This window comes from Hylobates moloch, unplaced genomic scaffold (assembly GCF_009828535.3).
Source record: "Hylobates moloch isolate HMO894 unplaced genomic scaffold, HMol_V3 SCAFFOLD_15, whole genome shotgun sequence".
In the NCBI taxonomy this organism is placed as follows: domain Eukaryota; kingdom Metazoa; phylum Chordata; class Mammalia; order Primates; family Hylobatidae; genus Hylobates; species Hylobates moloch.
Genome location: NW_026652290.1, coordinates 7,504,848 through 7,530,930, shown reverse-complemented (window position 1 = coordinate 7,530,930; position 26,083 = coordinate 7,504,848). Strand labels below are relative to the sequence as shown.

The following is a 26,083-nucleotide window of genomic DNA, read 5'->3' as shown; positions in this document are numbered from 1 at the left end:
TGTCCTCTCTGCTGGGGTAGACGGGGCCTCACCAACTTCCTGGAGAGTCACATGTTTGTCTGCATCCTCAGGGGGCTCGCCGGTTCTCCAGCCCAGACTGCTGCCAGAGGCTTCCTGGAGGTGGCAGCTTTCTTCAAAGGCACCATCCCGGAGCGCAAGCCCCTGATGGGCGCAGAAAATTCGGGACAGACAACGTACAGGTGGGCTCCCAAGCAGGTGCGGACGGCACCAGGCCGCCCAAGGCATCGCTGCCCAGTGGGGGCCCCTCAGAACCCCAGTACCCGCTGCCACCTGAGCTCCAGCCTCCCACAAACTGCTGCATGAGTGGCTGCCCCAACTGCGTGTGGGTGGAGTACGCGGACAGGCTGCTGCAGCACTTCCAGGACGGTGGGGAGCGGGCCCTGGCTGCCCTGGAGGAGCACGTGGCTGATGAGAACCTCAAGGCCTTCCTCAGGATGGAGATCCGGCTCCACACCAGGTGCGGAGGCTGAGCCAGCCCTGCTGGACTCCCTCCACAGGACGGAGTCCAGGACGCAGCCACAGCCTCCTTCCTTCACACCCCCTCACGGACTCCTTGTGTCCAACGGGAATAGGAAGAATTATTTATTGACTTCACCTGAGAAAAAAATAAATTCTCTGTGGTGGTTTCACAGGAAGCTTTTGTTTTGGGGGTGGTTTTTTTGGCAGTATGTCTGCCAACCAGAACGGCCGCTGATTTGGCCTCAACAGGAGGCTTTTGTGTGGTTGTCCGTAAGGCCTATGTTGCATCTTCAAAGCGAGCAGGTCCAGGTCGGCATTATTCACCTCCAAAGCTCTTGCAGCCATCACCCTGCTATGAGGGTAAAATAAGACCTCCGGCCGGGTGTGGTGGCTCACACCTGTAATCCCAGCACTTGGGGAGGCTGAGGCGGGCACATCATGAGGTCAGGAGATCGAGACCATCCTGGTTTACGTGGTGAAACCCTGTCTCTACTAAAAATTCAAAAATTAGCTGGGCATGGTGGCAGGCGCCTGTAGTCCCAGCTACTCACGAGGCTGAGGCAGGAGAATGGCGTGAAGCTGGAAGGCGGAGCTTGCATTGAGCTGAGATCAGGCCACTGCACTCCAGTCTGGGCAACAGAGCGAGACTCCGCCTAAAAAAGAAAAAAAATTAGCAAGGCTGACATGCCTAAGTTTAGCAATCCTGAAAATGTGGATTATTCCATAAGAAATCTAAGAAAACAAGGAAAGAAAACAGTTCTCACTGACAGTCAGGGAAACCTGCCATAACCAAGTGGCCTGTTCTCTAATTTCACCTAGGTGAGTTTTTAATCTTTGCAGATTCATTTGTGTAAGTACAGGATGTGGGATTTGCAACCTTATACGTTCTCCCTGCTCAACTAAGATGTAATCTAAGGCTACCCTATTATCTGAGACAACCTGAGCCAGTGAATGAATTCCTCTCTGCTGGGCAGCGTTGTCAATGCACTTTTCTCAGCAAGAATTCCCGAAGTAAGGCCGGGCGCGGTGGCTCACGCTCGTAATCCCAGCACTTTGGGAGGCCGAGGCGGGCGGATCACGAGGTCAGGAGATCGAGACCACGGTGAAACCCCGTCTCTACTAAAAATACAAAAAAAAATTAGCCGGGCGTGGTGGCGGGCGCCTGTAGTCCCAGCTACTCGGAGAGGCTGAGGCAGGAGAATGGCAGGAACCCAGGAGGTGGAGCTTGCAGTGAGCCAAGATTGCACCACTGCACTCCAGCCTGGGCGACAGAGCGAGACTCCGTCTCACAAAAAAAAAAAAAAATAGAATTCCCGAAGTAAGATTCCTCATTCTGTGCTCATGGGATGCCACTCCCCACCAAGTCGCCCAAAGACCCAAGTCCATGTTTTTGGTACCCAGGATCCCCAAAGCAAGTCCGTGGACTGCGTAGTTCTGCAGCCTCCGCCTCCTGGGTTCAAGCGATTCTCCAGCCTCAGCCACACAAGTAGCTGGGACTACAGGCATGTGCCACCACATCCAGCTAATTTTTTGTATTTTTGCTAGAGACGGGGTTTCGCCATATCACCCAGCTGGTCTTGAACTCCTGGGCTCAGGTAATCCACTTGCCTCGGCCTTGTAAAGTGCTGGGATTGCCGGCATGAGCCACTGTGCCCGGCCAACTGCTTAGTTTTCATGAGTTGTTTAGTTAGTGAGAGCTATAAATCAAAAGTATCTGAGACAGGCCTCAATCAATCTACTTATTGATTTATTTGAGACGAAGTTTTGCTCTGTGGCCCAGGCTGCAGTGCAGTGGTGTGATCTTGGCTCACCACAACCTCTACCTCGCGGGTTCAAGCGATTCTCCTGCCTCAGTCTCCCAAGTAGCTGGGACTACAGGCGCGCCCCACTGCGTCTGGCTTATTTTTATATTTTTAGTAGAGATGTGGTTTTCCCATGTGGGTCAGGCAGGTCTCAAACTCCTGACCTCAAGCCATCTGCCCACCTCAGCCTCCCAAAGTGCTGGGATTACAGGTGTGAGCCACCATGCCCGGCCAATTTATTTATTTTTTATGTCAATACTTTTTGGGGAACAGGCAGGTTTTGGTTACAGGGATGAGTTCTTTAGTGGTCAATAAGTTTGGAAAGGTTATTTTGCGAAGGTTGACTACGTGCCCGTTACAGCCTCAGGAGGTCCTGGCAACATGCCCAACATGGTCACATGTTGCTTTTATACCTTTTAGGGAGACATAATACATCAATCAATACCTATCAGATGTACATTGGGCAGGAAAGGAGGGACAACTTGAAGGGAGGGGGCTTCCAGGTCATAGGTAGATTTGAAGATTTTCTTCTTTTTTTGAGACGGAATCTTGCCCTGTCACCCAGGTTGGAGTGTAGTGGTGCGATCTTGGCTCACTGCAACCTCTGCCTCCTGGGTTTAAGTGATTCTCCTGCCTCAACCTCCCGAATACCTGGGATTACGGGCATCTGCCACCATGCCCAGCTAATTTTTTTTTTTTTTTTTGAGACAGAGGCTCACTCTGTCGCAGGCTAGAGTGCAGTGGCGCAATCTTGGCTCATTGCAACCTCTGCCACCCAGGTTCAAGTGATTCTCCTGCCTCAGCCTCCCAAGTAGCTGGGATTACAGGCGCCCGCCACCATGCATGGCTAATTTTTGTAGTTTCAGTAGCAACGGGGTTTCACCATCTTGGCCAGGGTGGTTTGTCTTGAACTCCTGACCCCGTGATCCACCCGCCTCTGCCTTCCAAAGTGCTGGGATTACAGGCATGAGCCACCATGCCTGGCTGGCTTTCAGCCTTTTTGTCTTTGGCTTGAAGGTGGGGTTTCACTGGGGACCTGCTCTTATCTGCCTAGGCATTTGACCGCCTCCTGCTGCCATCAGGCGTAACTCACTGCAGCCTCAACCTCCAAGGCTCAAGTGATCTTCCCATCTTAGCCTACCAAGTAGCTAGGACTACAGGCAAGTGCCACCATGCCCGGTTCATTGTTTTTTGTCTGTGTCTGTATGTGGAGATGGGGGTCTTGCTATGTTGCCCAAGTTGGTCTTAAACTCCTGTGCTCCTGCCTTGGCCTCCAAAGTGCTGTGATTACAGGTATGAGCTACCATGCCCAGCCTACAAAACAATTTTTAAAAACTTAGCTGGGCATGGTGGTGTGTGCCTGTAGTCCCACCTACTTGGGAGGCTGAGGCAGGAGGATCACTTGGGCCAGGAAGTCAAGACTGAAGTAAGTCATGATTGCCTCACTACACTCCAGCCTGGGTGACAGAGGCCCCTGTCTCTAAAAACAAAACAATCACACACACAATCATATTCATAGTTCAACATGAGCACTTGAAGTAATTAAAGACCCCAGGGCAGCACACAGAATCTGCTTAGCCTGTAGATAGAGAACACAAGAAAAGCCATGACAAAAAACTATGTACGTCCGGCCGGGCATGACAGCTCACCCCTGTAATCCTAGCACTGTGGGAGTCCGAGACGGGCGGATCACTTGAGTCTGGGAGTTTGAGACCACCCTGGGCAGCATAGTGAGACTTTATCTTTACAAAAAATACAAAAATTAGCCGGGTGTGGTGGTGAGCACCTGTAGTCCCAACTACTCAGGAGGCTGAGGTGGCAGGATTGCTTGAGCCTGAGGAGGTCGAGGCTGCAGTGAGTTTGTTTGTTCTCAAAAAACAAACGAAAAACAGTTTATAATCTTTACACACAGCTGCTTTGGGAAAGCTCCATTCCTTAACTTGTGTTTGTCTTGGTCTTCCTGTGTGTAGTTACTGCTGTAGAAAAGTATTAATAGCTTCATTTTTTTTTTTTTTTGAGACAGAATCTCTGTCGCCCAGGCTGGAGAGCAATGGCACAATCTCTGCTCACTGCAGCCTCCGCCTACTGGGTTCAAAACATTGTCCTAGCCGGGCGCGGTGGCTCAAGCCTGTAATCCCAGCACTTTGGGAGGCCGAGGCGGGCGGATCACGAGGTCAGGAGATCGAGACCATCCTGGCTAACATGGTGAAACCCCGTCTCTACTAAAAATACAAAAAATTAGCCGGGTGTGTTGGCGGGCGCCTGTAGTCCCAGCTACTCGGGAGGCTGAGGCAGGAGAATGGTGTGAACCCGGGAGGCGGAGCTTGCAGTGAGCCGAGATCGCGCCACTGCACTCCAGCCTGGGGCACAGAGCAAGACTCCGTCTCAAAAAAAAAAAAAAAAAAAAAAAAAAAAAAAAACATTGTCCTGCCTTAGCCTCCCCGGTAGCTGGGATTACAGGCACCTGCCACCACACCTGGCTAATTTTTTGTGTTTTTAGTAGAGATAGGGTTTCGCCATGTTGGCCAAGCTGGTCTCGAACACCTGACCTCAGCTGATCCACCTGCCTCAGCCTCCCTAAGTGCTGGGTTACAGGTGTGAGCCACCGTGCCCAGCCTAACAGTCTCATTTCGTTTCTTTTCTTTTTTTTTTTTGAGATGAAGTTTCACTCTTGTTGCCCAGGCTGGAGTGCAATGGCATGATCTTGGCTCACAGCAACCTCCACCTGCTGGGTTCAATTGATTCTCCTGCCTCAGCCTCCTGAGTAGCTGGGATTACAAGCATGCACCACCGCACCCGGCTAATTTTGTATTTTTGTAGAGACAGGTCTTCTCCATGTTGATCAGGCTGGTCTCCAACTCCCGACCTCAGGTGATCCGCCCACCTCAGTCTCCCAAAGTTCTGGGATTACAGACGTGAGCCAGCGTGCCCGGCCTAATAGTTGCATTTCATGTAAACATAAGTAACTTTCAAGCAATTACGTAGAGGGCTAAAATTGCACCTGGTATTTAAGTAATCGGAACCAGTTCTGCAAGTGACTGTGTTTTGCATTACTGTGAAGATATGAAAATGTGGTGAATGACAATTTAAACAGTGTTCCACATCACCGTTTAATTTCTTTTTTTTGACCAGGCGCAGTGGCTCACGCCTGTAATCTCAGCACTTTGGGAGGCCGAGGCGGGTGGATCCCGAGGTCAGGAGATCGAGACCATCCTGGCTAACCTGGTGAAACTATACTAAAAATACAAAAAAATTAGCCGGGCGTGGTGGTGGGCGCCTGTAGTCCCAGCTACTCAGGAGGCTGAGGCAGGAGACTGGTGTGAACCCGGGAGGCGGAGCTTGCAGTGAGCCGAGATCACGCCACTGCACTCCAGCCTGGGCGACAGAGCGAGACTCCATCTCAAAAAAAAAAAAAAAAAAAATTCTTTTTTATTATTTATTTATTTTTGAGACGAAGTCTCACTCTGTCGCCCAGGCTGGAGTACAGTGGTGCCATCTCGGCTCACTGCAACCTCCGCTTCCTGGGTTTAAGTGATTCTTCTGCTTCAGCCTCCTGGGTAGCTGGGACTACAGGCGCCAGCCACCACGCCTGGCTAATTTTTGTACTTTTACTAGAGACTGGGTTTCACCATATTAGCCAGGATGGTCTCAATCTGACCTTGTGATCCGCCCACCTCGGCCTCCCAAAGTGCTGGGATTACAGGCATGAGCCACCATGCCTGGCCTATTTTACTATTTTAGAGTTGAGGTCTCACTCTGTCACTCAGGTTAAAGTGCAATGGTACAATAATAGCTCTCTGCAGCCTTGAATTCCTGCAGCCACCGATATTTCACTACTGCATTCCAGCCTAGGCAACGGAGCCAGATCCTGTCTCTCAAAAAAAAAAAAAAAGATATGGATTGCAATCTTGTTTCCTCTGGAGCTGAGTGAGGGATTGAGCCATGCAGGACAAGAGGTTTTTGACTTGTTCCATTTATTGCGGCATAACTTGAATCCAGCCGACCTTTCTGGACTAGTGATTTTTGCCAGTCTCATGGCTAGAGTTTTACAATCAAGGCTATAGGATCTTTGTTTAGGTCTATTTGGAGCTTTATGTATTTTCATGTGATTGTCTTTGTATATTGTCTGTGATACATGATACCAAAAAAGGAGTACTCATACATTTTATTTTATTTTACTATTTATTTATTTTTTAATTTTATTTATTTTTTTTGAGACGGAGTCTCGCTCTGTCGCCCAGACTGGAGTGCAGTGGCGCGATCTCGGCTCACTGCAAGCTCCGCCTCCCGGGTTCACGCCATTATCCTGCCTCAGCCTCTCCGAGTAGCTGGGACTACAGGCGCCCGCCACCACGCCCGGCTAATTTTTTGTATTTTTAGTAGAGATGGGGTTTCACTGTGTTAGCCAGGATGGTCTCAATCTCCTGACCTCGTGATCCTCCCACCTCAACCTCCCAAAGTGCTGGGATTACAGGCGTGAGCCACCACCCCGACCACGGCATGGTTTGCTTCTATGGAGACTCTCGGGACCCTGGCTTCCATCTGTTGTTCTAAGCTCCTGTGACCTTCCTATGACCTTCCTGTGGATTGGCTGCTCATTTACTTCTCAGGACTGGCTGGGGGCCTGGCTTGCCCTTGAAGGAACTCAACATTGTCCTTGCTTCTGTGCTTGGGAAGACCCACAGGCCCCTAAGAGGGGGTCCTTGTTTGGTTTCAGGAGGAGCGGGTGCAAAGGCCCTGGGGTGGGAGGGGCGAGATGTGAGGCCACAGCAGTGGGTGAGGGCTAGGCTGCAGAGGGCTTTGGGGACCATGAAGGTGGGCCCTTCAGAGATCAGGCAGGGTTAGGAAAGGCAGTGGGGAGGCCCAAGACAGCAGCCACTGTGGTTGCTTCCATCTGGAAGATGGGCAGCTGCAGGAGCCTGGCTGTTCAGGGTCACACTTCTCTCCCTGTGCTGGCCCCATCTGCCGGGTGTCCTTCCTTGGAGCCCTTGACGGCACCTGAGCCCCTCCTCCCCATCCCCTGAACCTTTGGTGGTTGGGCCCCACCTCGGGGCCCAACAATCTCATTAGCGTGACACTGAAACGCCTAATCAGCTCACGAAGCAGCAAGATAAATGCCCGGGCTGACACCCTGTGGAGGAAGGCCCAGCACTCATAGCACAGCCCCCTGACACCCACCCTGCACTTGGTGAGTAGTGGCCAACCCCGCTGTCTTTCCTAGCAGCCACTTCCCCCAGTGAGTTAGTGGAGGGTCTGCCCATCACCCAGGGGGCAGGGAGCTGACAGGCTTTTACCACCATGGCTGAGGTCTGGGTCTGCAGAAGCCTACCCACCACCCTGTTATTCAGAGAGGACTCCCAGCCAACCACCTCCTGTGCTCCCCAATGGTAACCAGTGCTTCTGCCATCCCCAGGCCAGTGATGATCTGGGAACCTCAGGCCACGTGGGCTCAGCTGACCTGAGTGGATGCCAGTCACAGGCTGGGTTGGGCCAGGGCAGTGCAGGCGGCGGTTTCCACGTGGATGGCATCTGATGGTTGGAGCTCCATCAGGGCCCAGAGCTGCCCAGGACAGCCCATGTCCCAGGGCTGGGGAAGCAGCTGGATGGGGTCTGTGCTATCTAGGATATGAGGATTGGGTGCCCTGGCATCTGAGCAACTGGGACCACCAGGCTTCTGAGTCCTGGTTTTGCGCAGGCTGGTGCTGGTCCCGGTCCCGGGGACAGAGGCTGAACCTTAGTGAGGGAAGGTGCCATGCCAGGGTCCACCCCAATCCCAGGTGCCCAGCACCCCTTGCAGAGCCCGCCTCCCCGGAATGGGCCACCTGCCCTTGCTTTCTGATCATTCTCACGCCTGAAGCTCGGCAAACAGCTGGTGGTAGCCCACGGCTGGAGTTAGGAATCCTAGCCAAAAAGACCAGGGGCAGGAAAGGGGACCCCAAGAGGTGGTCCCTGGGGCATCCAGTGCGGGCAAGCAGCCCCTCCTGTCTGTGTCATGTGCCTCCTTCCAGAACCTTCCGGCAGCATGTGCGGCTGACAGCACGTCGCTGGGAGATTAGGAATCCCCCTCTGCTGTTAATAGGCTTAGGGGAAGCTGAACTGCCCTTGGCCCAGGTCACTGGGGCTTAGGGCATCTGGGGAGAGGCTGTAGGCAGAGGAGGAGAGGCCACCCTGTGCAGCGGTGCAGGGACGCTGACCTCGTCCAGAGCAGCCGCGGCCACTCAGGCATGCCACGCCAGGCAGGTGATCCTGCTCCCCGAGCTGGCTCCAGACACAGAGAGGACCTGGGGATTCCCCCAGCAGGGGAGACACATGCCCAGCACCCTCCGTCCCTGAGCCCCAGCTTGTCCCTCTATGAAGTGGGGTTGGGAGACACAGGGCTTCACAGCTCAGCACCGCATCTCTGAGACAGGCCCCTTTCCCAAGGGCACCATGCCTGGGAACCCTGCCCCCCATTTTGTGGGTCATTCTCCATCAGCACTGCGGGGTGCCCGTCATGGTGCCGAGGAGCTCAGGGATGCCTCCGTGAGTGGGTGAAGGGAACTGACAACACCCCAACTACAAAGCACAGACAAGAGGCAGAAAGCAATAAACCCATCAATAAGAATCAGAAGGCAACAGCCCGGGAGACACCCACCAGCCTGGAATCAGGGCTAACTCGACGCGTGATGAGAAGCGGCAAATCAGAACCTGAGGACACAGTGGCTGCAGGGCGGGGGTTCAGGGGAGGCCTCCCTGAGCTGGGACCTGAGATGGAGGCAGCCCACTAACCATCAGGAAGGGCAGCTCAGAGGCAGGCTCATCTGCAGGGCCGGGCAGGCCGGGGAGGGGCCACTTGGGTCTCATCCCATTCCCAGCAGGAGCCCCAGAGGACTTTCAACAGAGTAGCATCTGGGCTGGGTGTGGTGGCTCACACCTGTAATACCAGCACTTTGGGAGACTGAGGCAGGTGGATCACGAGGTCAGGAGTTCGAGACAACCTCGTCAACATGGTGAAACCCCGTCTCTACTAAAAATGCAAAAATGCAAAAATTAGCCGGGCGTGGTGGCAGGCACCTGTAATCCCAGCTGCTTGGGAGGCTGAGGCAGGAGAATCACTTAAACCCAGGAGGCGGAGGTTGCAGTGAGCCGAGATCGCGCCACTGCACTCCAGCCCAGGCAACAAGAGCAAAACTCTGTCTCTAAAAAAAAAAAAAAAAAAAAAAAAAACTCAGAGTAGCAGTTAAATGCCAACTCCAGTCACGCTCCCCTGGGGTGGGGAATGCAGGGGAAGGGGCAGGAGGTTGTCAGTGGTCACCCACAGGGAGGTGGTGAGGACTCCAGGCTCAGGACCTGCCACAGGCTGGGGGGCTAGGTTTGCTGTGGATTGTGGGCCGGGGCGAGGCAGGCCAGGACGCAGGGGAGAGCCCGGAGCTGTGTGTGGCCAGAGTTGCAGGGGGTCATCCACTAGGCAAGGGGAATGGGAGTGTGCGGGTGGACTCCAGCAGAGCTGGCAGGCTGGCTACCCCAGGACGGATTGCAGGGGCTGCTGTCTGGATGATGCTGGGGCTGGCGGGGCTGGGTCTCAGCACCTCCACCGGTGGGTTGAGACCCCCACAAGGGTTGGAAGCAGGAGGGCTGACGGGGACCCGGGCCTGGTCTGCCCCCAGACTGCAGCAGGAGGGAGTCCAGGAGCCAAGGTTGCCGCGGTGTCTCCGTCAGCCTCGCCATGAACCTGGAACCGTCCAAGGCTGAGTTCCGGTCAGCCACCAGGGTGGCCGGCGGACCTGTCACCCCCAGGAAAGGGCCCCCTAAATTTAAGCAGCGACAGACCAGGCAGTTCAAGAGCAAGCCCCCAAAGAAAGGCGTCCAAGGGTAAGCAGAGCTGGGGGATGGGGCCTCTGAAAGGGAGGAGGCGCCCCGAGGCTGCACAGGAAGGGAAGGGCGGGGCAGGGCCTGGGGCCACTTTACTGAGTGAGTGGCCCCAGGCTCACAGCTGGGGGAGGTAGGGCGGTGCCTGAGGGCCTGAGCAGGGATGGAGGAGGGGGAAGGGGAATTGGGGGCTCCTGTCACCCACTCCAGATGCTACTGCCAACCATGCTTGGAAACACAGACACTGCCAGCCAGGTGCGGTGGCTCACGTCTGTAATCCCAGCACTTTGGGAGGCAGAGGTAGGCAGATCACCTGAGGTCGCGAGTTTGAGACCAGTCTGACAAACATGGAGAAACCCATCTCTACTAAAAATACAAATGTAGCCAGGTGTGGTGGTGCACGCCTGTAATCCCAGCTACTCAGGAGGCTGAGGCAGGAGAATCGCTTGAATCTGGGAGGCAGAGCTTGCGGTGAGCCGAGATCACGCCACTGCACTCCAGCCTGGGTGACAGAGTGAGACTCCGTCTCAAAACAAAAATACAACCACTACCACCCAGGGACAGCCATGGCACAATGCACCGAGGAGTGTCCACTCACAGGCACACACGGGCACCGCGCTCCCATCAGCACACCGAGGAGTGTCCACTCACACATGGGCACACACGGGCACCGCGCTCCCATCAGCGCACCGAGGAGTGTCCACTCACACATGGGCACACACGGGCACCGCGCTCCCATCAGCGCACCGAGGAGTGTCCACTCACACATGGGCACACACGGGCACCGGGCTCCCATCAGCGCACCGAGGAGTGTCCACTCACACATGGGCACACACGGGCACCGCGCTCCCATCAGCGCACCGAGGAGTGTCCACTCACACATGGGCACACACGGGCACCGGGCTCCCATCAGTGCACCGAGGAGTGTCTGTGCACACACGGGCATGACACTCTCATGTGCATGCACAAATACGCTTACACCTCCACATATGCACACGTGAGGCACACTCACAGACAAGCCACCCTCACAAATCTACACACTCAGACCATGCACCAACCACGCACTCCCTCTGTACTCCTCCAGGGCACGCACCTGCCCAGCACCCTGGGACTTGCACCTCCTTTTCTAGGCCTCAGCCCCATGATGCTCTGGGTAGCAGACTCACCCTGGGTCTGTGAAGGAAGGCTCCTCAGGCCCACCAAGCCCTGGGAGGTTAGGGAGGAGGCGGGTCTCTGCCCACTGGGCTCCCAGCCAAACGCCTCATCTCCTAGGAAGGCTAGAGATGACCTCGGGCCTCAGGCTGACTGAGCCAGGGCTGGGCCCGGCCATGTCCCTGACTGCTCTGTCCTTGCAGGTTTGGGGATGACATCCCTGGAATGGAAGGCCTGGGAACAGGTACGATGGCTGCCAGTACCAACCCGAGGTCTGCCCAGGTCCCCCCAGGCACACCCAGCACGCACAGGGCCCACTGCAGCCCACCTCGGCCCCCACCTCCCCTGCTTTTCACTTAGGGACCCCCAGCCTGTCCATCACTTCTTCCCTAACACTGAGCTCCAGATCCACTGGATCCGGAGGGTGGGGCTGTTCCCATTTGGGACACTTGCACCAGGTGAGGGGAGGGGTCTGGGAAAGAACAGAGCCCCTCGCTGCCTCCTCCCCCTTCAGCAAGCCCCACCCTCCTCTGGTTCCCTCCCCTGGACCTGCTGCACCCTCCTTCCCCCACGGCCAGTGTGTCCCCAGAGGAGGGCCCCACGCCAGCATCCGCACACCCCCGCTCAGCACACTGTAGGGCTACACCTGGGCTGTGGGAAACAGGGCCACAGGGGATGGGGGGCCCTAGGCCATGGGATCCTCTCTGATCCGGGGTCCGTTTCTCCCACAGACATCACGGTCATCTGCCCTTGGGAGGCCTTCAACCACCTGGAGCTGCACGAGCTGGCCCAATATGGCATCATCTAGCACCAGGCCCTGCTGAGGTCCAGACCCTCCCCCTCCTGCCCTCTGTGCTCTAAACCCTGCTCAGGATTCCTGTTGAGGAGACGCCTCCCTAGCCCAGATGGCACCTGGACACCAGGGTGGGACTGCAACCTCAGGTCTCCCCCTACATATTAATATCAGTCACCAGGAGTCCACCACCTCCCTCCAGGATGCCCCCTCAGGGGCTGTCCAGGCCCTGCTCAACATCCGGAGATACAGGCCCACCCCTCAGTCCTGCCCACAGAGAGGCTTGGCCAGTCTCCACTCCCAGGGAGAACAGGAAGTGGACCCCAGCCCGGGAGCCTGCTAGACCCCGGATCGTCCCCTCCTCCCAGCTGGAAAGCTAGGGCAGGTCTCCCCAGAGTGCTTCTGCACCCCAGCCCCCTGTCCTGCCTGCAAGGGGATGCAGAGAAGCTCCCCATCTCTGCATCCCTTCCCAGGGGGGTGCCCTTGGTTTGGACATGCTGGGTAGCAGGACTCCAGGGCATGTATGGTGAGCAGATGAGGCCCCATGCTCATCACACCAGGGGGCCATCCTTCTCAATACAGCCCACCCTTGCAGTCCCTATTTCAAAATAAAATTAGTGTGCCCTCGCCTGTCCGTGGCATATTTGTGCATGGGACAGGGCCTGTGGTGGGGTCACTTGAGCAGGAGCACCTGGGTGAAGGGGTGGGCAGTGGGCAGTGGGGCAGGAGGGGCTGGCCTGACTGAGTGGGAAGACAGCCCTTGGGCTCACACCCTCACTGAGCCTTGCTGGTGGCCCCAAGACACACAATGTCAGGCCATGGCTGGGTCAAGGCAGAAGGCCTTGGTGCACACCCAGGGGCCATAGTCAATGAAGCGTGCAGGTGGCTGGAGCAGGCCTCACAGAGAAGGTGAGACTGGACATGGCTCACACCACGTGCCGCGAGGCCAGAGCTCCTAATCCCACCTCACAAGAGAGAAACTGAGGCACAGTGACACTAGCAACTCCCCCAGAGCACCTAGCCAGCTCGTCCTTAAGACAGTGCCCACTAAAACTGGCTGTATCTGGGCACAGTGGCTCATGCCTATAATCTCAGCACTTCAGGAGGCCAAGGCGGGAGGATCACTGCAGCCCAGGAGTTCAAGACCAGCCTGGGCAACATAGCAAGACTCTGTCTGTATTTGAAAATAACAATAGGCTGGGCGTGGTGGCTCACGCCTGTAATCCCAGCACTTTGGGAGGCCGAGGCAGGCGGATCACGAGGTCAGGAGATCGAGACCATCCTGGATAATGTGGTGAAACCCCATCTCTACTAAAAATACAACGACAACAACAAAAATAGCCGGGCGTGGCAGCAGGGGCCTGTAGTCCCAGCTACTTGGGAGGCTGAGGCAGGAGAATGGCGTGAACCTGGGAGACGGAGTTGGCAGTGAGCCGAGATCGTGCCACTGCACTCCAGCCTGGGTGACAGAGTGAGACTCCGTCTCAAAAAATAAAACAAACAAACAAAAAGAAAATAACAATGAGACTGGGCACTGTGGCTCACACCTGTAATCCCAGCACTTTGGGAGGCCAAAGTGGACAGATCATTTGAGTTCAGGAGCTCGAGACCAGCCTGCCAACATGGAGAAACCCTGTCTCTACTAAAAATACAAATTAGCCGGGCATGGTGGCACATGCCTGTAATCCCAGCTACTTGGGAAAGTAAGGCAGGAGAATCACTTGAACCTGGGAGGCAGCGGTTGTGGTGAGCCAAAATCATGCCATTGCACTCCAGCCTGGGCAACAAGAGCAAAACTCCATCTCAAAAAAAAAAAAAAAATTGTCTGGGCGTGGTGGCGGGCACCGGTAGTTCTAGCTACTCAGGAGGCTGAGGTGGGAGGATTGCTTGAGCTAGGGAGGCGGAGGCTGCAGTGAGCTGAGACCCTGCCACTGCACTTCAGCCTAGGCGACAGAGCGAGACCCTGTCTCAAAACAAAACAACAAAAACAAAACATGCCCATTTGTAACCAAGATCCCACTCGTGACACCACATCCAGGGGAAGCAAGAGCTCTGCAAGCTGGCCCAGCAGCAGGGGCCCTCACAGTAGTCCCCGGTTCACATGGACCAGTCCATTCACAGAAAGGGCCAGATCTGACTTTGGACAGACCCTCTGGGATTCCACTTATGTGAAAGCCCAAAACAGATCCGCTGGCCCTGGTAATGTAGTCCGAGCAGGGCTGACTTGGAGTTGAGCGCGCCGTCAGGGCCTGGAACTGCCCGCTGGGACCTGTGGTGGTTCACGGGCTTAGATGGATAAGAATTCCCACGCTGCCTCTGAAGATTGGTGTCTTTACTGTATAATGATACACCCGAATAAAACATTTACTATCGCCCCAAAAATGCACTCGGGAGGGAGAGGCCTGGACCTTAGCTCCACCATCACGAGCCCAGAAGGGGTGGCGGCCCCAGGGGAGGGAGGTGCCAGGAGGTGGGAACAGTGCGGCTGGGGTGGGAGTGGGGGCTCTGAGGTGAGGGTCAGCTCCAGGATTTCCTCTGGCCCCGCGTGCTCCTCCCGCCAGCCCCGTGGCTTCGCCAGGCGCCCTCCGTTGGGGGCTGGCATGGGGGACGCAGAGCGCGCGGCGTGGGCGAGCTGGGTAGGTCCCGCGGCCAAGTCTCCCGAAGCCCGAGCGAAATCAGGCGGCGGCGGCGCAGGCAGCGCGTTTTAGCCGGGCGGAGGCGCCCCCTGTATCCCTGTGTGTGGCAGCCTCGGACCCCGGGGCGTGCGCTCAGCCCCGGGCGGGTTGGGCAGCCGGCGGGGCGCCCGGGTCGGGGCTCTGGGGGCCAGCGCGGTCCTCCCGGCGCGCTCCCGGACCGTACGCCGCGCCCCTGCGGGCAGCGAGGGCCCAGAGTAGACGGCCGGCCAGCAGGAGCTCCACGCCCTGCAGCAGCACCACCGCGATTGCGTAGCCGCCCGAGGCCGCCAGGTTCGCACGCAGCCACCGCCAGAGCGGCGGGCCGCAGCCCTCCAGGTGCACCACTCTCCGAGCTGCGTCCGCATCCAGGCGCAGGACCCCGAAGCCGCACTGGTAGTTGACAGAGGCTCCATCTTCGCGGGGATCGATGCAGCAGGAGGCGGGGAGGCTGCAGGCCTGCACCCCGGGGGAGCTGCAGTTAAAGTACCTGCAAGGCGCATGGAGTCGTCAGTTCTGGCGGGGAGGGCCCGCTCTTCTGGGAACAGGCACAGAGGCGAATGTCGCCTACCCAGCTTCACCCTTCCATGGCCACACAGGCACACATGCACACACGTGCATACGTCCTCATATTCGCACACACCTGCACACACGGACACACGCAGCACTTGGCTCTCTATAAGGTATCCCTGTGCATGGCAGTCCTCTGCGCTTGCAGGTAGGGTTGGTGGCTGTGTTGACTAGCAAGCAGGAGGATATTTAATGAGACGGTTGAAGGGGGAACAGACAAGCATTGATAAGAGGACCTCCCTCCGCAGAGGCTGCTGAGCTCATTGAGAAGGTAGAGTTGGAGCAGGGGAGGGTGGATGGAACTCTGGCAGAGGCTTCTGGAATGGTCCACAGGTCTTACGGGGAAGAGCAAGAGCTTGAGAGGCAGTACCCAGCAGTGGCAGAAAGCAGGGGCGGGGGAGGAGCTCCCAGGGCGGTTAGGGAGTGTTGATCTCATCACAGCCCAGGTCAGGCAGTCCCCAGGTGCCCTAGGCATCCACTGGCATCCGGGGCAGTGGCCCATGCACAGGGGCCCAGCAGGCCTGCAGGCTCATCCCCATGCCCTCTCCGTTCTAGAAGAGTGTGCTCCCCGTAGGCAGGGGAGGGGGTCGAGGCCAGCAGCAGACGTGGCATCATGACACTCTAGGGGGGCTGCCACCAACTCAGTCACACGTGGCCAAAAACCAACCTATGTGGTGCTTTGCAGAGTCTGGAAGGACCCGCCTGTTAGCCACTGCTGGGTCCCAATGGCCAGTTTTCAGGGTTACCTATGACTTCATCTCTTGTGTTCAGCTGCCCCTGGATACATGCACCAAGAAGGCTTGGGAGACAGAGTGCATATCGTCTGTCCTGGGTGTGGCATGGAGGGTAGGTGCTGCTCGGGGTGTGCATACACTGGGGATAGCTGATAAAACAGACAGCTACCCTCCTTGCAGTGAGCCGAGATCGAGCCACTGCACTCCGGCCTGGGAGACAGAGCGAGACTCCGTCTCAAACAAAACAAAACAAAACAACAACAACAAAAAAAGACAGCTACCCTTGAGCAGAATATAAGAAAATCCTGCACTGGATCCTAAATGGACAGTGTTTAATGACACTCACGGTGCAGGGAAACTGTGGAGTCGGATTCCAGAATAATGTCCTGAATTCACCTAAAAGTCGTTTACTTTTTCTTTTTTTTTTTGAGACAGAGTCTTGCTCTGTCGCCCAGGCTGGAGTGCAGTGGGGCGATCTCGGCTCACTGCAAGCTCCGCCTCCCGGGTTCACGCCATTCTCCTGTCTCAACCTCCTGAGTAGCTGGGACTACAGGCGCCCGCCACCACGCCCGGCTAATTTTTTGTATTTTTAGTAGAGACGGAGTTTCACTGTGTTAGCCAAGATGGTCTCGATCTCCTGACCTCATGATCCGCCCACCTTGGCCTCCCAAAGTGCTGAGATTACAGGCATGAGCCACCGTGCCCGGCCTTTTTTTTTTTTTTTTTGAGATGGAGTCTCGCTCTGTTGCCCAGGCTGGAGTGCAGTGGTGCAGTTTTGACTGCAACCTCCACCTCCTGGGTTCAAGTCATGCTCCTGCCTCAGCCTCCTGAGTAGCTGGGATTACAGGGGCCTGCCACCATGCCTGGCTAATTTTTGTATTTTTAGTAGAGATGGTGTTTCACCACATTGGCCAGGCTGGTCTTGAACTCCTGACTTCAGGTGAGCCACCTGCCTCGGCCTCCCAGAGTGCTGGGATTACAGGTGTGAGCCATCGTGCCCAGCAGAAAAATGACTTTCTAAGTCTGCGGGCTCAGCTTTTCCACTAAGCTCCTGGGTAGTCCTCCTGGCCTGGCCGGGGGAACAGAGTCACACTGGAGGTTGTGGGGGCCGCAGGGCTGATTGGGGCCCTGAGCCCATGGAACAAGGAGAGGCAAGCACCCCTATACCTTGTGTGCATGACACGTGTGTGTATGAACATGTTTGAGTGTGGGTGTGTGCCTGAGTGTGAGGCTGTTTTGTGTGTGCACGAGAACATGTTCATGTCAGTGTAGAGGAGTGTGTAGGTGTGTGTCCACACACGTGAAACCTGTGAGCACGAGACATGCCAGTGTGGATATGTGTGTACATGTGGGTATACGTGTGCATGCATGTGGGCATGCATGAATGAGTATGTACGTGTGAGTGACTGTGTGTACACACACGGGGGTGTGGCCTCTGGGACCCTATGGCGCCCTTGTCCCTCGCCCACTCCAAGACTCACAGGTTCTGCTGCCAGTCCTGGTAGGAGGCAGCCCCGCAGCACCTCAGCCCGAGCTGGACTTGGTCGAGGAGGAAGCGCAGGTCTGGGTCGTCCTGGTAGCGGGAGATGGCCACACGCAGGGTGTGCTCCAGGCTGTCTTGCAGCGGGCCCCAGAGGGCCACCACCAGGGCCCCTGCCACGGCCTCAAGCACCAGGAAGGCAAGGATGCCCCCGGAGAAGCCACGTAACAGGCAGGTGTTCTCACAGAGGGCGCCCAGGCAGCCAGCCAGGCTCACTGCGCTGACCACCAGCCCTCCCAGTGCCAGCCCCAGCATGGGGTCTGCGGGCAGGGGCCCCCCCAGATCACTTCCCAGAGACCCCTTGACGGCCAGGCCCCAGAGCCCGATGGCCAGGGCCAGCAGCCCCAGCAGGGAGAAGGGGAAGTTGGAGAGGAAGATCAGATACTTGACGCAGCTGCTCCCTGTGGAGAGGGAAGGGGCTGGTCCTTTCCCGGGGGTGCCCCTCAAGGCCTGGTGCTTGGTCTCCGGGGGACAGCAGCTGCAGCCCCAGGCCTCCACCTGGTCCTCCCTGGGCACTGGACCTAGGCAGCCTGAGGTGGGTGGACGGTGCACAGACAGGGGCTTCCGGCCTGCAGTTTCCTGCAGAGGGAAGAGGAACAGGGTGAGATCGCATTCACCCAGACTCTGTGACAACTGGTGAGGGGTCAGGGAAGAGCACGGTGGCAGAGCCTTCCAGGGATGGGAGGATGCCAGAGGGCGGAGGGCAGAACTGGAGCTCAGAGACGAGGACAGCCAGGGGCAGGGGGCCCTCAGGGCCATCCCGCTCGGCTGGGCAGCAGAAGGGGCAGTGAGGGTCCCAGCTCTGGTGGGACCCCACCTTTAGAACAGGGTGATGAGCAGACCCTGAAAGGCTGTGGTGAAGACCAAGGAGGGCGGTGCTCACTGAACACACTCACTCTCTCCCGGCCCTATGTGTGGGTGGCGGTGGCCTCCCCTGGTCAGGGCCGCCCTGGCTTTCCCGCAGTGCACAGGCCGGGCTGCTTCCCCAGAGTCTGAAACAGCATCTGTCTGGATCAGTCTGTATGTGCCTGCCGCGTGGACCTTGTGTAGAGGGGCTTCCTCACCAGCCACAGGGGCTGGCCCACATGGCTGCCCTTTCCTTAACCCTCTGCAACCAGTCCTCACATCCCAGCACCCATTCATTCGGCCCCACCCACAGCCCACACTGAGTGTGGACACGGCACTGGGCCCTGCTGCTGAGGACAGGACAGTGCCCACCCAACAGGCTCCCAGGACAGGGAGGAGGGTGCCCAGGAGCCCAGGGAGACCATCTGGGGCTGTAGGGCCTTCAGAGGGGACCCCCTGGCCCACTGGCAGGAAAAGCCTGCTGGTCTCTCTTTGTGGGGGAAGAGGCAGTCCCGCAGGTGCCCAGTTCTGCTTGGAACGGAGTTTTTTTAAAAAGGAGAATAAGAAGCCATGGCCGGGCTGGATGTTGTGGCTCATGCCTGTAATCCCAACACTTTGGGAGGCTGAGGCGGGTGGGTCACCTGAGGTCGGGAATTCGAGACCAGCCTGACCAACATGGAGAAAGCTCATCTCTACTAAAAAAAAATAAATAAATAAAAATAAATAAAAACTAGCTGGGCGTGGTGGCACACACCTGTAATCCCAGCTACTCGGGAGGCTGAGGCAGGAGAATCGCTTGAACCCAGGAGATGGAGGTTGCATGAGCAGGAGGCGGAGGTTGCAGGAGCAGAGATTGCGTGACTGCACTCCAGCCTGGGTGACAGAGCGAGACTCCAGCTCAAAAAATAAATAAATAAATAATAAAAAGAAGCCATGGCTGTGTGCTGGGCAAGGATCCCATTCCAGTCCAGTTTCACCAGGAAGAAGCTGATTGCAGCGTCAGGCTCTCGGCTCACTGCAGCCTTGAACTCCTGGGCTCAAGCCATCCTTCCTCCTCAGCCTCCTAAGTAGCTGGGACTGCAGGCACTGCCACCATGTCCCGCTAATTTTTTAAAATTATTTTTTGTAGGCGGGGCACGGTGGCTCACGCCTATAATCCCAGCACTTTGGGAGGCCGAGGCGGGTGGATCACGAGGTCAGGAGATCGAGACCAGCCTGGCCAACATGGTAAAAACCTGTCTCGACTAAAAAAAAATTAGCTGGGTGTGGTGGCATGTGCCTGTAATCCCAGATATATATATAAAATTTTTTGTAAAGACAAGGTCTTGCTACATTGCCCAGGCTGGTCTTGAACTCCTGGGCTCACGCAATCTTCCCTCCTCATCCTCCCAAAGTGCTGGGATGACAGGAGTGAGCCACTGTGCCCGGCCCCAGAGGAGGGTTATTTATCACCCCCAAGACCTCAACAAGTCACTAGAAGCAAAAGGACAGGCTGCCAGTGCCTGGTTGGCCAGGCTGGGGCCACTGGAGGCCAGAGGCCATTGGAGGCTGGCTGCAAGAGACATTTGCCTTCACCCCCTCCTGCACCCTGAGCAAAAGATTGCCCCAAAGGCCCTTAGGGAGATCCGGCAGATCCCTTGACCAGAGGCCAGCATGGGGCTGAGAGAACTGTGCAGTGGGGAAGGGGGAGGGGGCTGCCTAGAACCACCCCCTCAATCCAATCTCAGCATTGAGGTGTGGGGTGGCACCAGGGGCAGGGGTGGGTGTTAACCCAGCCCAGGGACTTCCCTTAGGAAGGGCAAGGCCTCTTGGCATGGCTCACCTGGGACAGTAAGGGGCTCCTCTCCCCCTCCTCCATCCTTGACGCTGGAACAGAAAGCCCCCAGCACAGGCGCCGGGAGAGGTTCGCTGGCTCCTCTGTGGCTGGGCTGCTGGGCTGGTACTGACTGCGGCCCTGGACTGGTCTGTGAACAATGCAGCCCTGGGCATGGGAATGGGGGAGCTGCGAGCCCCACCCAGATGCTGGAGTCACAGTTGAGTCATGTGAAGAATCACATTTTAGAGCTTAAGGCGGCCTCTGCTTGTGGAGACACATTTCTCTCCAGCCCTGGCTCTGTGGGTGCCCTAAGCTCAATGCAGGTGTGACTCAGGCAGGCATGTTTGGGTGCCAGCCTTGTGGCTCTCACTGCAGGGCCCCCATGCGGACTTCAGCTCTGCAGGGTCAGCAGCCGCTCCATCAGTTCCCAACCAGGGAATCAGACCCTGGCAAATTGCTTCACAACCCCAGTCCCAACAGACCCATGGGCAGCCCCAGCGCCAATCTATCCCCCGGCTTGTTCATTGCACGAATGAAAGAGCGTCCCCCCACCAGATCACCTCCTTCCCGGTTTTTGTTTTTGTTTTTGTTTTTGAGATTGAGTTTTGCTCTTGTCGCCCAGGCTGGAGTGCAATGGCGCAATCTCGGCTCACTGCAACCTCGCCTCCCGGGACTACAGATGTGCGCCACCTTGCCTCACTAATTTTTGAATTTTTTTGTAGAGACAGGGTCCTGCTGTGCTGCCCAGGCTGGTCTTGAACTCCTGGACTCAAGTGATTCTCCTGCCTTGGCCTTCCAAAGTGCTGGGATTACAGGCTGGAGCCACTGTGCCCGGCCTCAGCCACCAACACTCTCAGCAGTCCAAAGAGGTGGTCTGGGTGGTGCAGCACAGCAGGCACTGTACTGATGGAGAAGGCAGAGGGTTTCAGGCGCGCGAGACGCCTGGGTGGGAGCACACCGGGCAAGTTTTAGGAGGAAAGGTCACCTGGCTGTGTGGGGCAAGTGGAGATGGGAGTGGGAGGGAGGTCCATGAGGTGACAGGGCTGGATCAGGTGAGGCCTTGAAGGCCACTCTGAGTCTTCAGATCTTCCACAGAAGAGAAGTGGGGTATGCTGCAGGTGGGAAGTCGGGGCGAGGACCAGAGCTGCAGGCTGACCTTCTGGGCTCCAGCTTCTCTTCACCTCCCCAAAGGTGACAAACCCAACCTCATGGGCCCTGCAGCAGCTCCACAGCCAGGGTCACAGTCACGGGGACTGTCCATGGCCTCCATCTCAGTCTGTTCTAAGGATGGGTAACCTTTTTTTTGAGACAAGAGTCTAGCTCTGTTGCTGAGGCTGGAATGCAGTGGCACGGTTTTGGCTCACCGCAACCTCTGCCTCCTGGGTTCAAGCGATGCTCCTGCCTCGGCCTCCTGAGTAACTAGGATTACAGGAGCCACACCTGACTGATTTTGTATTTTTAGTAGAGATGGGGTTTCACCATGTCGGCCAGTCTGGTCACAACCTCCTGACCTCAAGTGATCCGCCCGCCTCCTCCTCCCAAAGTGCTGGGATTACAGGTGTGAGCCACCACGCCCGGCCAAAGTCTGGCTAATCTTTTAATGAAATGATTGTCATCTACCACTGTTATGGCTGAATTGTGCCCCTTACATTCTTATGATAAATGATAAAGTTCCAGCCTCCCGGACCTCAGAATGGGACTTGGAGACAGGGCCTTTAAAGGCCATTAGGGGCTGGGCGTGGTAGCTCACACCTGTAATCCCAGCACTTAGGGAGGCCGAGGCGGGCGGATCACAAGGTCAGGAGATTGAGACCAGCCTGGCCAACATGGTGAAACCCCGCCTCTACTAAAAATACAAAAATTAGCTGGGCATCGTGGCGCATGCCTGTAATCCCAGCTACTCGGGAGGCTGAGGCAGGGGAATTGCTGGGACCCAGGAGGCAGAGGTTGCAGTGAGCCGAGATGGTGCCGCTGCACTCCAGCCTGGTGACAGAGCAAGACTCCGTCTCTAAATAAATAAATAAGTGCCATTAGCGTGGGCCCTAATCGAACATCCTTACAAGAAAAGGAGATTCGGACACATGGAGAGACACGAGGGATGTGTGCACAGAAGAAAAAACGTGAGGTCTCAGGGAGAAGGTGTCGTCTTCGAGCTAAGGAGAGAGGTATAAGAAGAGACCTGGCTGGGTACAGTGGCTTATGCCTGTAATCTGAGCACTTTGGGAGGCTGAGGTGGGTGGATTGATTGAACCTCGTAGTAGTTAGAGACCAGCCTGGGCAACATAGCAAGATCCCATCTCTACTAAACATACAAAAAATTAGCCAGGTGTGATTGTGAGCACTTGTGGTCCCAGCTAGTCAGGAGGCTGAGGTGGGAGTATCACCTGAGCCTGGGAAGTTGAGGCTACAGTGAGCCACGATTGTGCCACTGCACTCCAGCCTTGGCGATGGGAGTGAGACCCCAGTCTTTTTTTTTTTTTTTTTTTTTTGAGATGGAGTCTTGCTCTCTCGCCCAGGCTGGAGTGCAGTGGCGAGATCTCGGCTCACTGCAAGCTCCGCCTCCCAGGTTCACGCCATTCTCCTGCCTCAGCCTCCCCAGTAGCTGGGACTACGGGCGCCCGCCACCAAGCCCGGCTAATTTTTTTTTTAATTTTTAGTAGAGACGGGGTTTCACCGTGTTAGCCAGGATGGTCTCGATCTCCTGACTTCGTGATCCGCCCGCCTCAGCCTCTCAAAGTGCTGGGATTACAGTTGTGAGCCACCACGCCTGGCCAAGACCCCAGCCTTAAAAGAAAAAAAAAAAAGAAGAAAACAAAGGAGAAACCACATCTACTGACACCTTGATCTGGGATTCTAGCTTCCAGGACTGTTAGAAAGTATAATCCCAGTACTTTGCGAGGCTGAGGCGGGTGGATCATGAGGTCAGGAGGTCGAGACCAGCCTTACCAACATGGTGAAACCCTGTCTTTACTAAAGATACAACAATTAGCCGGGCGTGGTAGCGCACGCTTGTAATCTCAGCTACTCAGGAGGCTGAGGCAGGAGAATCTCTTGAACCCATGAGTCGGAGGTTGCAGTGAGCCGAGATTGCGCCACTGCACTCCAGCCTGGGTGACAGAGGGAGATCCTACTCAAAAAAAAAAAAGAAAAAAAAAAAAGAAAAGTAATTCCAAACCACCATCCAGTCTGTGAGAGATTTTGTTATGTTACATTTTCTTATAACTGAGATAATTATTAGAGTTAAAGAGATCAGACTTAACTGAACCCATCTTGCTTCTAACCTCTAAGCTGTCCTTGTTCATTCCTGGGTATAGGCTGAACTAACTTCGGGAGGCACTTAGTTTATAGTTTAGCTTTGAAACAAAGATGATAACAGCCCTTTGCAAAACAAACTCCCTACCTGGGGACAAGACTGCCTTTTCAGGACTAACAAATTAGCCATAAGATTAGAAATTATGGTTTAGAAGTCATGTAGCTGGAGGCTACAAGATTCTAAATCTCCCAAATTGCTCCTCAGGATAACATCACTATTAAAAAACAGATAGTGCTTGAGATACTTTGCAGACTCTGCACTCCATGGATCAGCTGGCACCACCCAGATTGATAAACTGGCTCATATCTTGTGGCCCCCACCCAGGAACCGACTCAGCACAAGGGGACAGTTTTGACTCCCTGTAATTTCATCTCTGACCCAACCAATCAACACTCCCTACTTTCTGACCCTATACCCACCAAATTATCCTTAAAACCGCGGATCCCCATCCAGGCATGGTGGCTCACATCTATAGTCCCAGCACTTTGGGGAGGCCCAGGTGGGCGGATCACCTGAGGTTGGGAGTTCAAGACCAGGCTGACCAACATGGAGAAACTCCGTCTCTACGAAAAATACAAAATTAGCCAGGCATGGTGGTGTGCGCCTGTAGTCCCAGCTACCCGGGAGGCTGAGGCAGGAGAATCACTGGAACCCAGGAGGTAGAGGTTGCAGTGAGCCGAGATCACACCACTGCACTCCAGCGTGGGTGACAGAGTGAGATTCGGACTCAAAAAAAAAAAAACTCTGATCCCTGAATTCTCAAGGACACTGATTTTTTTTGAGTAGTAATAAAACCTCAGTAACCTGTACAAGCCAGCTCTGTGTGAATTAAACTCTTTATTGCAATTCCTTGTCTTGATAAAGTCTAGGCAGTGGGCAGGGACAATCTGTTGGGCAGTTACAATGGCACCCTGAGCAAACTAATACAATTACTAACATAATTTAATCAATTAACGTAATTTAACATAGTTTAAAAAAACCGTCATGGTAATTATGATGTTGTGAAATACGTATATATTTGGTCTTCCGGTTTCCTGGCAACCAACTCCAAAAATCCTTAGAATCTGTGAAGTGATGTCTTTTTTTTTTTTTTTTTTTTGAGATGAAGTCTCACTCTGTCACCCAGGCTGGAGTGCAGAGTGCAGTGGCACCAACTCGGCTCATTCTAACCTCTGCCTCTTCGCTTCAAGAGATTCTCTGGCCTCAGACTCCCAAGTAGCTGGGACTACAGGCACCGCCACCATGCCCGGTTAATTTTTGTATTTTTAGTAGCGATGGGGTTTCACCACGTTGGTCAGGCTGGCCTTGAACTCCAGACCTCAGGTGATCCACCTGCCTCGGCCTCCCAAAGTGCTGGGATTACAGGCATGAGCCATCGCGTATGGCCTAATTTTGTATTTTGAGTAGAGACGGAGTTTCACCATTTTGGCCAGGCTGGTCTCGAACTTTTGACCTCAGGAGATCCATCCACCTTGGCTTCCCAAAATGCTGGGATTACAGGTATGAGCCACCGTGCCCAGCCTGAAATGCAGTTTAAACTCATTTGTTTTTCTTATGTTAAATTTAAAAAATACTTAAAAAAATAACATGACGGTGTGATCCTCCCTTCCTGAAATTGTTTCTCTTCTTACTTGTGCATGGAGAGAAGTTTGGAATGGTTTCCCCAATTATAATACGCTATAATACGCAGCAGTAGTTATTTTTGGGTGAGACTTCGGATGCTCGTCTTTGCCTCCTTTTTGGGCTTTTCTGTACCGCTTGGGTTTCCGAGGACGAGCATAAGTAATCGCAGAGGCATCTTTCCAGAATTCCCTCCTCCGGTTGCAGGGATGGGGCCGCGCGTCAGCGGCGCCCTGCGCATGCGTCGAGCCGTTGGTGGGGCCGGAACCTGGTTTCCCGGCCGCGCGCCCGAGGGGAGCATATTGAGCGAGGCACGGGGACGTCGGCGGTTGGCGGAGCCGGGCGGGCGAAGCTGGATCGGCGGTGGCGGCGGCGTAGGGAGGCCGGGGCCGGGGCTGAGGCCGCGGCCGGGTCTGCGAGGCCATTGGGGCGGCAGGCGGCGGCGGCCCGGGACTCGAGCCCGGAGGCAGGAGCAGCCGCCATGGCCGAGAGCATCGTGAGTGCGGCGGCCGGGCGGGAGCGGGGACGCCGGGATGAGGCAGCAGATTTGCCGGCCTCGGCCTGTGGGGGAGGCGGGCCTGCCGGCCCCGCGACTCGGCCCCTTTCCCTTCCCTCGCCGGGGCTTTCTCTGTAGTGGCTGGGCCCCTCTCGGGGACTTTCACCCCCTCGGCTGCTTCCCGTCCCTGTCCCTCCCCGGAGGACTTGCGACCCCGGTTCCCCGCCCTGGGCAGGGAAAGGCCGAGCCTTTCTGCAGGGAGAATGGACTGTGGCGAAGAGAAACCGCCCTCCTTCCCCACCCGTTTCCCGGCTCCAGGAGACTTCCTGGTCTAATTCCAGGGACTCCCAGCCAGTCCTGCCCCTCTCAGAGCCAGGGACACCTCTTATCCTAATCTCCCT

General features: G+C 55.8%; 3 protein-coding genes across 12 annotated transcripts in view; 2 read left to right on the top strand and 1 right to left on the bottom strand.

Annotated features, from left to right (window-relative positions):
- The window catches only part of LOC116483644 (retinal rod rhodopsin-sensitive cGMP 3',5'-cyclic phosphodiesterase subunit gamma), a 223,324-nt gene that overhangs the window by 1,008 nt on the left and 196,233 nt on the right, over positions 1-26,083 (top strand). For 3 of the 9 annotated variants that reach the window (XM_058428361.1, XM_058428364.1, XM_058428362.1), the window contains exons 2-6: positions 72-200; positions 3,337-3,442; positions 9,929-10,133; positions 11,486-11,526; positions 12,014-12,705. In XM_058428361.1, coding sequence (XP_058284344.1) covers positions 72-200; positions 3,337-3,442; positions 9,929-10,133; positions 11,486-11,526; positions 12,014-12,090 — 558 coding nt within the window. In that variant the 3' untranslated portion in view covers positions 12,091-12,705. Of the gene's footprint in view, positions 1-6; positions 201-3,336; positions 3,443-9,928; positions 10,134-11,485; positions 11,527-12,013; positions 12,706-26,083 lie in introns of those variants that run through there. The other 6 variants (XR_009209941.1, XR_009209940.1, XR_009209938.1 and 3 more) reach the window with 4 other exon arrangements.
- On the bottom strand, positions 14,393-25,399 carry TSPAN10 (tetraspanin 10). Its single transcript, XM_032177301.2, has 4 exons — positions 25,198-25,399; positions 20,260-20,401; positions 17,533-18,170; positions 14,393-15,237 (listed from the first exon to the last, which is right to left on the bottom strand). The coding sequence occupies exons 1-4, from the start codon at positions 25,203-25,205 to the stop codon at positions 14,844-14,846; spliced, it is 1,182 nt and encodes a 393-aa protein (XP_032033192.1). The 5' UTR covers positions 25,206-25,399; the 3' UTR covers positions 14,393-14,843.
- Positions 25,487-26,083, top strand: part of NPLOC4 (NPL4 homolog, ubiquitin recognition factor) — a 75,136-nt gene continuing 74,539 nt past the window's right edge. The window contains exon 1 of one of the 2 annotated variants that reach the window (XM_032177300.2): positions 25,487-25,682. In XM_032177300.2, the coding sequence (XP_032033191.1) occupies positions 25,668-25,682 (15 nt within the window). In that variant the 5' untranslated portion in view covers positions 25,487-25,667. The remainder of the gene's footprint in view (positions 25,683-26,083) is intronic. The other variant, XM_032177299.2, reaches the window with a different exon arrangement.